This window comes from Macaca mulatta, chromosome X (genome assembly GCF_049350105.2).
Source record: "Macaca mulatta isolate MMU2019108-1 chromosome X, T2T-MMU8v2.0, whole genome shotgun sequence".
Lineage (NCBI taxonomy): Eukaryota > Metazoa > Chordata > Mammalia > Primates > Cercopithecidae > Macaca > Macaca mulatta.
The window spans coordinates 50,765,039-50,776,323 of NC_133426.1; the positions used below are offsets into that span (position 1 = coordinate 50,765,039).

Here is an 11,285-nt window from a genome sequence, read left to right on the forward strand (position 1 = left end):
CCTATGCCTTTTGTTTTACACTACATGCCAGGGCCCAAGGTCACGTTAGAAAAAAAAAACAGATGAGAGAACAAATAAATTTGAACATGTAACCCTATGTCTTGTGTCTAATTAGGCCTTGTGCAATTAACATAGATTATTTCCTTGTGTCCTCACAACAACCTGTGAGGTAAAACCTGTTATCTCCATTTCTACAGATGAGAAAACTAAGGTGTAGAGTAGTGAAGAAATTTGCCTTGGAAGGGTTAAATTACAGTTAGGGACAGAATCACAACTCAAACACAGATCTGCCTGATTACCAAGTCCATGCCTGTTTCACGATAATGTCTGTCCATAGATATTCCTGGTGTAAGGTAAAGACCTCCCACAAATCAAGCCTGACTCATCATCTCCTACAGCCAGGTCTTGACCTGCTTCCCCACTTTCTCTCCAGATCCCCATATGTTTCTACTTCGGTATGGCCAGGACTATACCTACTATCTTTCTGCGGAATCCTGGTCTGAGGCAACCTTAAAACTGGCTGAGCCCTGCTGCTTCACATTAACCATCTGGGCTAGGTTAGCTCCCGTAGATTACTCTTCCACTTCCTCAGGCTTCTCTAATGAAGCCCAATCAGGATCTCAACGCCTTCCATGGTAAACCAGAAAATTGTAAGTCAGAGTCTTTAAATGTGGCTGCACATTAAAATCACTTGTGAACTTAAAAAAATCCTGATGCACTAGTTACAACCCAGGCCCATTACATCAGAATGGTACCCAGGCATTCATAATAGTTAAAGCTTCCCAGATGATTTGAATCTACAGCCAAGATTGGGAACCACTGTTATGGCATCTTCTTCAAGCTCCAGCAGCCATACTCAGTAGTTTCCACATTTTGGGTTTTCATAGGAACTTCTTGGAGGACTCATAAAGACCCAGATTTCTGGACGCCACCCCAGAGAATCCTGGTTCAGACCCAGGAGTCATTCTTAATAATCACCCCAGATAGTTTCACTGCAGATTATTAGCAGACAGTATTTTGAGAAATGCTGCATTAGAGGCATGGAAGTAGGATGGGAACAGGAGGCCTCTGGCCCTTTAAGGATGGATTAAGGGACTACTTTTAAGGCTGTAGGGGCAAGTAGGATCAGGCTGCTTTTTTTCACTCTAGTGGATAAGTTAAGGAAGTGGGTCCTGAAATGGACCTCTCCTTTTAGGTTACCTCAGCCTCTCAATAGGTACTATCTTGTTCTCAGCCCGGGAGAGTGGGAGGGACGTGCTGCCTTGTCCCACCTTCTGTTTCTGTTTCTTCTGATGCAAACAGGCCAAGTTATGAGGAAACTTTGGCCCAGGAGATCCTCTTAGAGAAAGCAACATAGGGTCTGCCTGCCTTTCTTTTTCTTGCCCCATCCTTGGTTGTGGAGCCAGGATGCAGTTATCTGCATGAAAGGAAACGGTCAGAGTGACGTCCCTTGGGCTTGTGTTGGGGCCTGTTGTTGAACACTAAGCCTTTCAAGATGGTCCTCCGCAGTATTCTTAGAATTCTTTTTCTTTGTGAGCTGGTCCTTTTCATGGAACACAGGGCCCAAATGGCAGAAGGACGGCAGTCCTCTATTGCCCTCCTGGCTGAGGCCCCTACTTTGCCCCTGATTGAGGAGCTGCTAGAAGAATCCCCTGACGAACAGCCAACGAAGCCCCGGCTCCTAGGGCATTCACTGCAGTACATGCTGGAGTTGTACCGGCGTTCAGCTGACTCACATGGGCACCCTAGAGAGAACCGCACCATTGGGGCCACCATGGTGAGGCTGGTGAAGCCTTTGACCAATGTGGCAAGGCCTCGCAGAGGTGAGTTGTTATGCCCCCATACTGCCCTGGAAGGGAGAGAAGTGGAGAAGAGCTTAGAGAAAAGGGAATTGGTGGATTTACTGTCAGGCTTTGTTGCCTTGTGCGCAGATTGTTTCTTTAGGCTTGGTTTTCAAAGGATGGTAAGCTTGGGAGAAGCCAGAGCCAAGCCTACTTCCCTTTAGGGCATCAACTTAACAGATTGCCTTGGTGCCTACTGAGAAATCTTTCCCAGGCCCCAGGACAACTGAGTGATGTGTCATCACCTATCTTTCACAGAAACTTTTATTGCTTGTGATAGTTCTGAAAACTGTAATTGAGACATATCCAGTTATATTCTTGTGGAGGGCAATTTAAGTGGCGTTTTGCTCTTAGAGTACAGGTTGCTGAGTTGGGGAAACTTCTAAGACCTCAGGAAGGACATAAATAAGCTAACATCTGAGGGTCTGTGTACCTGGCTCTGTGAGCATCTGCTACTGTATTTAATTCTTAATGAATGCTACTATCTTAGCTGTCTTGAGGCAATTAGCCTAATTTTAAAACTAAGGCATGGAGAGGTTAAGTAACTTGCAAATGGTACACAGATAGTGGGTCACAGAGATGGGATTTCAGCTCAAGTCTGTCTGATTCTAAAGTCTGTCAGTAACTTCTTAAGTCTTTAAATGTAGTATTCCAATATCCTTGTACCCCCAGCAGTTTTTGTACTTGGGCCATACTGCTACTTTGGGATTCTGGTACTGTGTACTTTGGAACTTTTTTTTGTCCCCATCATGATTGATTTTGCTTTTAACATTTGCATCAGATATTGTTCCAGGACAGCAGTGGGCTATTGAAGTGTAGGACTCTCTAGGGAATGCAGACAGTCATCAACTTCAAGGAATTCTTGGGAACCTAGTGAGATCAATCTGTGGCCTTCACTAGTCTCAGAGATGAAAAGAGACAGGACTTAACCCCCTCCCCAAGCAAAACAATAAATATTCTTGTACCTAACCCTTACTGTGAGATTACTGTGTGCCAGGCATTGCAGAAAATGTTTTACAAACTTATCTTAATCCTCACAACTACCAGATTAGGTAGGTAGTATTAGCATACCTACTTGATCGGTGAAGAAACTGAGGATCAGAGTCACTTACCCATGTCATACAACTAGTAATTGCTAGAGCCAGGCATCAAACCCAGGCTGTCAGGACTAAAGCCTGTGTGTTAATCATCATGCTGTTCTGACTCCCCATTGGATTTTAATTGAGTGCCAGGCAGTGTGTTTGGGTTGGGTATATAGAAGCAAATACTTTCCCGACCTCTAGAAGTTCCCAGTATAGTGGAATGGATAGATAATTACATAATAATGTTACAGTATGCCAAGAGCTTTGGAAAGGATAAACAGTAGGGCTCCCAGGACTTTTGAGAAGAAATGGTTCATTGCTTGAAGTGAAGAGACTGTGGGAAGGCCTCATGAAGGAGATAGTACTTGAAATTGACCTTGCAGAAGGAGCAAAGAGGCCATGCATTGAGGCAGATAAGTGCATTCTGATTTAGGAAAGAGAAAATGGTGTGGGTAGAGATTCATTGAAAAATATTCATTTGGCATCTACTGAGTACTAGGCATACAGATGTGATCAAGATAGGTAAAACCCCTACTCTCATGAAGCATATGTTCTCATAGGGGAGACAAATAAGCACATACAGTTAAATCGTAAATTGTGGTTAAGTGCTCTCAAAGGATGAAGTAGGTTGTTAAGGTAGAGAATGGCAACAAAACCTTCCCTTTCCATGGAGTTGTCAGGGAATGTATCTTTGAAGAAGTGCCATTTGAGCTCAGATCTACAAGATAAACTAGGTATAAGAAGAGTAGGGAGAAGCCTGATTTAGGCAGAGGAACAACAGGTGCAAATGCCTAGAGGGTGAAAACAAGTTTGTTCCAATTGAAGAACAGAGGAAAATCAGTATGGCTGGATCCTCATGAACACTGTGGGAAATGGCAGGATATGAGGCTAATGAGAAGCAGGGACTTCTAGGCTGTGATAAGGGATCTGGATCCTAAGTGGAGCAGAAAGTTGCAAAACATCAAGCACTTTGGGAGGCCAAGATGGGAAGATCACTTGAGCCCAGGAGTCTGAGACCAGCCTGGGCAACATAGGGAGACATGTCTCTACAAAAAATAAAAATACATTAGCTGGGGGTAGTGGTACACACCTGTGGTCCCAGCTACTCAGGAGGCTGAGATCAGAGGATCATTTGAGCCTGGGAGGTTGAGACCAGAGGATCATTTGAGCCTGGGAGGTTGAGATTGCAGTGAGCCGTGATTGCGCCACTGCACTCCAGCCTGGGTGACAGTGAGGCCCTGTCTCAAGGAAAAAAAAAAAAAAACCCAAAAATTAAGAAAAAAATAGGCTTGTACAGATGATGTGAGACTAGAGAGGAGGATGCCTAGAATTAGGCATGTATCCTGGTCTCACTGTGGAATATACTGGTATCTAGGGACTCTGGAAAGGATCCAGAGACAGATGACAGATTCAATCACACAGGATGTGTGAGTCAGCCCTTTCCCTGAAAAGCTCTGACCAGACCCTTCCTGGCTCTGATTCTTAGCAACCCCATCCTGCTTCAGGAAACATGTGATGTCAAGGTCTCAAAGAAAAGGGCAGTTCCTCCCCAGACAGACTGCTAGAGGTTTGGGTTGGGTTCCTTTATAGCCAGGGTGGAGCAGGTTTAAGGGTGGGCCTCTAAGAAAGATTACTGTAAGATGGGAGTGTGGAATAACTTGAGAAAGCAAATACAAGCCTGACTTGGATTTGTGTGAATAATGTCTAGTGCCCCAAACCCAAGGGTATATTAAGCATGAGTTGGAATTTGAACTTTTATTTATTTTTTTGAGATGGAGTTTCACTCTTATCGTCCAGGCTGGAGTGCAGTGGCATGAACTCGGCTCACTGCAACCTCCGCCTCCCGGGTTCATGCCATTCTCCTGCCTCAGCCTCCCGAGTAGCTGGGATTACAGGTGCCCGCCACCACGCCCAGCTAATTTTTTGTATTTTTAGTAGAGATGGGGTGTCGCCATGTTGGCCAGGCTAGTCTCAAACTCCTGACCTCAGGTGATCCGCCTGCCTCGGCCTCCCAAAGTGCTGGGATTACAGGCTTGAGCCACTGCACCCAGCCGGAATTTGAACTATTAAAGATATTCTGGGGCTGGGTGCAGTGACTCAAAGGGCAGCTAATCCCAGCACTTTGGGAGGCCAAAGCGGGCAGATCGCTTGAACCCAGGAGTTCGAGACCAGCCTGGCAACATGGCAAAACTCTGTCTCTACAAAAAACAAACAGAAAAAGCTGGGCATGGTGGCACATACCTGTAGTCCTTGCTATTCATGGGGGCTGAGGTGAGAGGATCTCTTGAACCTGGGAAGTCAAGGCTGTAGTGAGCCATGATTGTGCCACTGCACTCCAGCCTGGGTGACAGAGTGAGACTGAAAAAAAAAAAATCTGGAACATCAAGATGTAAAAGAACTTCTGTGTTAAAAATGCCACAACTAATGAAGAATTCCAGGTTTGTGGATTCTGTGGAGAAGGACTAGGTGAATAATATACAAATTAACATGGAATTATTTACTGATTAGATGTCGGAAGATGAGAGGTGGCTTTTTCCTAAGGTGCAAGGCTTTTGTAATCTTTGCTCTTGACGTTTGCCAGGAGGGGGCGCAGAAGTTTGGAGCAGCATGGATGCAACCTTTCAATCCTTTGGCCGTTGGGTGTCAGCACTACAGTTTGGATTAAAGCTCTTATTCACGAAGCAGCATCCAGCTTTTAGTAGACTTCTCAGCAAACAAAATATTTATGTGATCAAGACTCTGTTGAAAATAGTATTTAGAGGAATAGTGGTAAAATGAATGAGGTAAATGGAGAACAATTTCCAGCAAGGAATGGTAAAGAGAGAGATTAAGGGCCAAAGGAGGAAAAGATGCTTAAGAAGCAATTCTTGAAGTAGATGAAAGGCAGAAGTGGTAAGATAGCTGTCTGTACTAGAAGATGATAGAAAAAATTATTTTGTAGTGCCTTGGTCCTGAGTTTGAAATTATAGCAGGCCATACCACCCAATACTGAATTGTTGTCCCAAAGCTGCATCTGTATACTGATGTGACATGAGACTCTTTCTTAATCCATGTATGTTTCAACAATTCTAAATGGACACATTTAATAGTCAACTAATAATAATATTGATCTTCTCCCCTACATACAGTATGCACATAAGATAATTCTATATTTGAGTTTTTTCCCCCTGAGCCCAGCATGGTAAGTAATCTAACAGTGAGATAGTTTCTCTAAAGAAAAACAGACTTGGGTTCAAATCTTAACTCTACCAGATACCGGCTGTGTGTCCTTTGTCATAGCTTCTCTGAGCCTCAATTTCCTTATCTACAAAATGGGGACAATAACTATCTCATAAGACTATTGAGGATTAAAGAAATAATACATGTAAAGCATCTAGTATATTAGTAAGTGCTCAATAAATGATAGTATCATTACCTTGAGTTAATTTTAGAGCTGATTATAGCTATCAGTCTATATCAAGCCAGTTTGTGAGGAAGATTCAGGTTAGGAGGTAAGAAGCTAAACCTCTGCTCTTGTTCCCTCTTACTTCTGCAGGTACCTGGCATATACAGATCCTGGGCTTTCCTCTCAGACCAAACCGAGGAATATACCAACTAGTTAGAGCCACTGTGGTTTACCGCCATCATCTCCAACTATCTCGCTTCAATCTCTCGTGCCATGTGGAGCCCTGGGTGCAGAAAAGCCCAACCAAGCACTTTCCTTCCTCAGAAGGAGATTTGCCAAAATCTTCCCTGATGTCTAATGCTTGGAAAGAGATGGATATCACACAACATGTTCAGCAAAGATTCTGGAATAACAAGGGACGCAGGATCCTACGACTCCGTTTTATGTGTCAGCAGCAAAAATATAGTGATGGTCTTGAGCTCTGGCATGGCACTTCGTCCTTGGACATTGCCTTCTTGTTACTGTATTTCAATGATACTCATAAAAGCATTCAGAAGGCTAAACTTCTTCCCAGGGGCATGGAGGAGTTCATGGAAAGGGAATCTCTTCTTCTCCGGAGAACCCGACAAGCAGATGGTATCTCAGCTGAGGTTACTGCCTCTTCCTCAAAACGTAGTGGGCCTGAAAATAACCAGTGTTCCCTCCACCCTTTCCAAGTCAGCTTCCGCCAGCTGGGTTGGGATCACTGGATCATTGCTCCCCCTTTCTACACCCCAAACTACTGTAAAGGAACTTGTCTCCGAGTACTACGCGATGATCTCAATTCCCCCAATCATGCCATTATTCAGAACCTTGTCAATCAGTTGGTGGACCAGAGTGTCCCTCGGCCCTCCTGTGTCCCGTATAAGTATGTTCCAATTAGCGTCCTTATGATTGAGGCAAATGGGAGTATTTTGTACAAGGAATATGAGGGTATGATTGCTGAGTCTTGTACATGCAGATGACAGCAAAAGTACAGCTAGCTCAAGTTTCCCAGGAAATTAGAGGAGAGTTTAAAATATCAGTGTTAAAGCTGCAAGTAATCCTGTACCAATCTGTACATTATATTTCTTGCCTTAAGTGTTACTTAAGTCTCTTCCCCCACTTGTGAGCTAGTCAGTTTATAGAAACAGTTCTGATACCAGTCCCCTAGCATGAATCAGTACAGTTTGACCACTAATCAGAGCCCTTAATGCTTGGGTAAAATGTCCTCTATTTTATTTTCCTTGGGGCTTTGTCAAAAGTCAGCAGTCAGTAGTGGTAGAACTTCAGAAATTTTCCAACTTTTCCCAGCTTGGGAAAGGTGGGTTTTTCCTAGTGTCCATATTCTGAAGCTCTGGAAGATTTGGGGTGGTGAAAATAGCTTGGGATTTTATACTGCCCTTCTTGCCTCCTATGTCCTAGAAACTACTAGTAGCTAATCAGACAAATTGCCTGCTTCCGTGTTTGTAATACCTTCTAAAACTTTTCTCAGACAGACTGGAAAATTTTCAGGTAACAGTCTTTATAGAAATGTTTTGAGGGGATAGAAGGAAGGAAATCTTTTTCTAAACAAGCAGGGCTTTTCCTCTTAGCCTCTGAATCTGGGAAAAGTACCTGGGATTCTTTCCTGTCCTAGGTGAGTACAGTAGCCTTTAATGAAGCCCATAAGGAAACTAGACTATGGAGCTGTCTGAGATAATCTACTTCAAACCTGCATTTATGGTGAAGAAGAGAAAATCTGTCATTGCTGATTAGCATTATGAATGGGGGAGTTATTTTTAAGTATTCTATGAAACAATAGAGTTCAGAGTATTTTCCTTATGTGATGCTTAAACCCCTGTAAATTACCCCACAAAGAAAGTTCCCTGGTGGCTCAGAGGCTGGGAGTTGGCCTGATTGGGAGTGCAGGGGATTTGAGGGCTGTGAAGGAAGGACTATGGGATAAGGGTGAAACCTGCGAAGGCCTGCAGCTGACTTTATTCTGGGCTTGCCTGTTTCATGTGTTCAGTTTGAATCTGGACCTGGGTCTCTGAGGGAGAAGGGCTTGTTGTCTTTGGGAGACATGGAATGATGCCTTGAAATAAATGATGCTTGTAGTGTGACTCCTTTCTACTCCTATACTGTATTTAAATGATGGGACTGGGTTTTGTTGCAAATAAATCATTTTGTTGTTGAAGAAAATCTGGACTGTTTTTAGAATTGAGAGAGTGGAAGGAATTTATTTCCTTTGTTCTCTTTAGCTATGGCTAGGACTTCAACCCTAATCCCTGAGGGGCAGGGCTGGAACATCCTCTGAAGTTCTTCTCTCTTAAGGAAACACTGCTAGCCATCAGCCCTCGCCAAGGTGCCCCTTTAGGGAAGCCCCTGAAACCCAGTAAGTCTTTCCCCACCCAATTGCTCTTGACTAGTCTTATGGCAATTCTCATGGGATGGGACTGATTTAGGGTAGGTTTGTGTGTTTGTCAAATCCCTATGTTTCTTACCTATTCATTGTAAACTAACTTGTTTTACCGTTCCCTTCAAAAGCTGGTTCCAGCTAGGCTGAATATCTTGCAAGTGTATAAATACAAGTCTTATTCTTGTGACTGAGGAGCTATTCCTTAACATCCGTTTGCCTGTCTACCTTCTTTACTGTATCGTTAAGAATCAACTCAGGTATTTCTCATCTTCTCAATGTCCCCTTGACATACTAGCCTCAGGTGTGTATTAAGTTTCCTATGTATTCAGATCTCACAAAGCTAGGAGATCATGACTTATTGAAAATCCCTAAGATCTAAGATGCTAAACTTAGGATCTTGTCTTATAATCAAGGGCCATCTTCAGCTAGACTGAATATCTTGCAAGTCTCTTAAGTGTCCCTCTGTGGTCATATAGCACTTTGTACCTGCCTTTAATATGCTCTAGTATATATGTCCTTGCAAAAAGATGGAGCCCCTTTTGAGTTTCAACTGCATCTTACCCTTTTCTATAAGAGCCTGGCACCTAGTAGGTCCTTAATGAATACAAACACACAATTATGACATTTTTTTGTGAGCAATGCATTCTTCCTGACATGGAACATCTCAATTTTTCACATATTTTATTTTTCCATGGGAATCAACGTAATATAAAATACTTTGTATATCAAGTAAGATGATTATTGTATCCCACTATTTCAAAATCATGATTTAAATTACAATAGAATGTAATAGCTACGTTAAGTAAGGCAGTTCTTGTCATCATTACATATGCTGCAAATTTATCTGGGAGGGGAACTATGGGCTTCCAGTCTAGGCATTTCCCCAGCCTACTTGGGGTAGACACAAATATCTAACAGGCCTGAAGATGGACCTTGATTATAGGACCAGATCCTGAGTTCAGCATCTTGGTTCTTAAGGATTTTCAGAAAGTCACGATCTCCTAGCCTTGTGAGTGCTGAGTACATAGGAAACTTAATCTGTTTATGGAGGGTTCAGGATTAATTGGCCTTATTATCTATTAAGCCCTGAGTTATCAGAATACCCAAGGAAAACACTGTCTGGATGGGGTTACTTGGTTACTTAGGATGATGTTATGGATTCTTTCTTTTCTTTGAAGTATTGCTTCAGTTCAGTACTTTTTCTCAAATCCAATCCAAAGTTAGGGTTCCGTACCTCAAACCTTCCTCTGAAAGGAAGAATACATGCTTGCTAGTGGAGGAGGGTGTGTGGGTGGGGGTGGGGCCCGTCTGCCCATGTAGGTAGGGAGAAATTGTTACTTGATCTGGAAAGGGAAAGTAGGAAGCAAGTCCACCTTGTCCCAACAGTCCCAATGAGTAAGCTGGAACTTCATTTAATGTATGGGTGCAAAAGGAGCAGTAGCAGGCATTTAAACTTGTGTCTGATCGTGGATCTCTTTTGCATTTACCTTGGTAGTATGTCACAACCAATTCTGGGCAAAGCTGGGAAGCAGGCAGAACTTCAGTTACATAAAATATTTGGCCTAATCTTGTAACACATTTCATGTCTTCAGTTAATTCTCCCAAGAGCACTATGAAGTAGGAGGTATTAGTCTTATTTTTTTAAAACTGACTCATTGAGGTGTAATTTACTGTAAAAGCTACTATTTAAGGTGTACAATTCAGTGGTGTTTAGTATATTTACAGACTTGGGTAAATATCACCACAATCTAATTTCACCACAAAAGGAACTTCATGCCTTTTAGTGGTCAGTCCCCATTCCCCCAACCCTTACCAACAGCTCCTGACAACCACTAGTCTACTTTCTTTTTCTCTGGATTATGGACATTTAAATAAATAGAATTGCATGATATTTAGTTTTTGTAACTGGCTGCTTTAGTATGTTTTCAAGATTCACCTGTGTTATAGCATATATCCATACTTTGTTTCTTTTTGTTACTAAATAATATTCTATTGTAGGATACACCAAACTTTTATCCACCAGTCTGATGGAAGTTCAAGTTTCTATGTTTTGGCTATTATGAATAATCTTGCCATGAATGTTCATGGGAAGTTTTTGTGTAGACACATATTTTCATTCCTCTTGTGTATACACCTAGGAGTAGAAATGGTGAATTATCTGGTATATTTAACATTTTGAGGAACTGTAAAACTATTTTCAAAGTGGCTGTACCCTTTTATAATCCAACAATGTATGAGAGTTCCAATTTCTCCACATCCTCATCAATACTCATTATTGTCTGTGTTTTATAGTCTAGCCATATTGGTGGAAGTGAAATGGTGCCTCCTTGTGGTTTTGATTTGCATTTCCCTAGGGATTAATGATGTTGAGCATCTTTTCATGTGCTTATTGGCAACTGGCACATCATCTTTGGATAAATGTCTAATTCAAATCATTTGCCCAGTTTAAAATTGTGTTGTCTTTTGTTGTGTTGTAAAAGTTCTTCATATGTTTTGGATATTAATCTCTTATCAGAGGTATGATATACAAATATTTTCTGATTCTGTGGATTATTTAA

General features: G+C 42.3%; 1 protein-coding gene across 1 annotated transcript; it reads left to right on the forward strand.

Annotated features, from left to right (window-relative positions):
* Window positions 1-1,134: 1,134 nt before the first annotated feature.
* On the forward strand, window positions 1,135-8,501 carry BMP15 (bone morphogenetic protein 15). Its single transcript, XM_001083980.5, has 2 exons — window positions 1,135-1,823; window positions 6,459-8,501. The coding sequence occupies exons 1-2, from the start codon at window positions 1,496-1,498 to the stop codon at window positions 7,310-7,312; spliced, it is 1,182 nt and encodes a 393-aa protein (XP_001083980.2). The 5' UTR covers window positions 1,135-1,495; the 3' UTR covers window positions 7,313-8,501.
* Window positions 8,502-11,285: the final 2,784 nt, after the last annotated feature.

Coding starts and splice junctions, on each gene's coding strand:
- BMP15 (XM_001083980.5), top strand. CDS start 1,496: ATGGTCCTCCGCAGTATTCTTAGAATTCTTTTTCTTTGTGAGCTGGTC. Junction 1,824..6,458: donor TGTGGCAAGGCCTCGCAGAG/GTGAGTTGTTAT, acceptor TTACTTCTGCAG/GTACCTGGCATATACAGATC.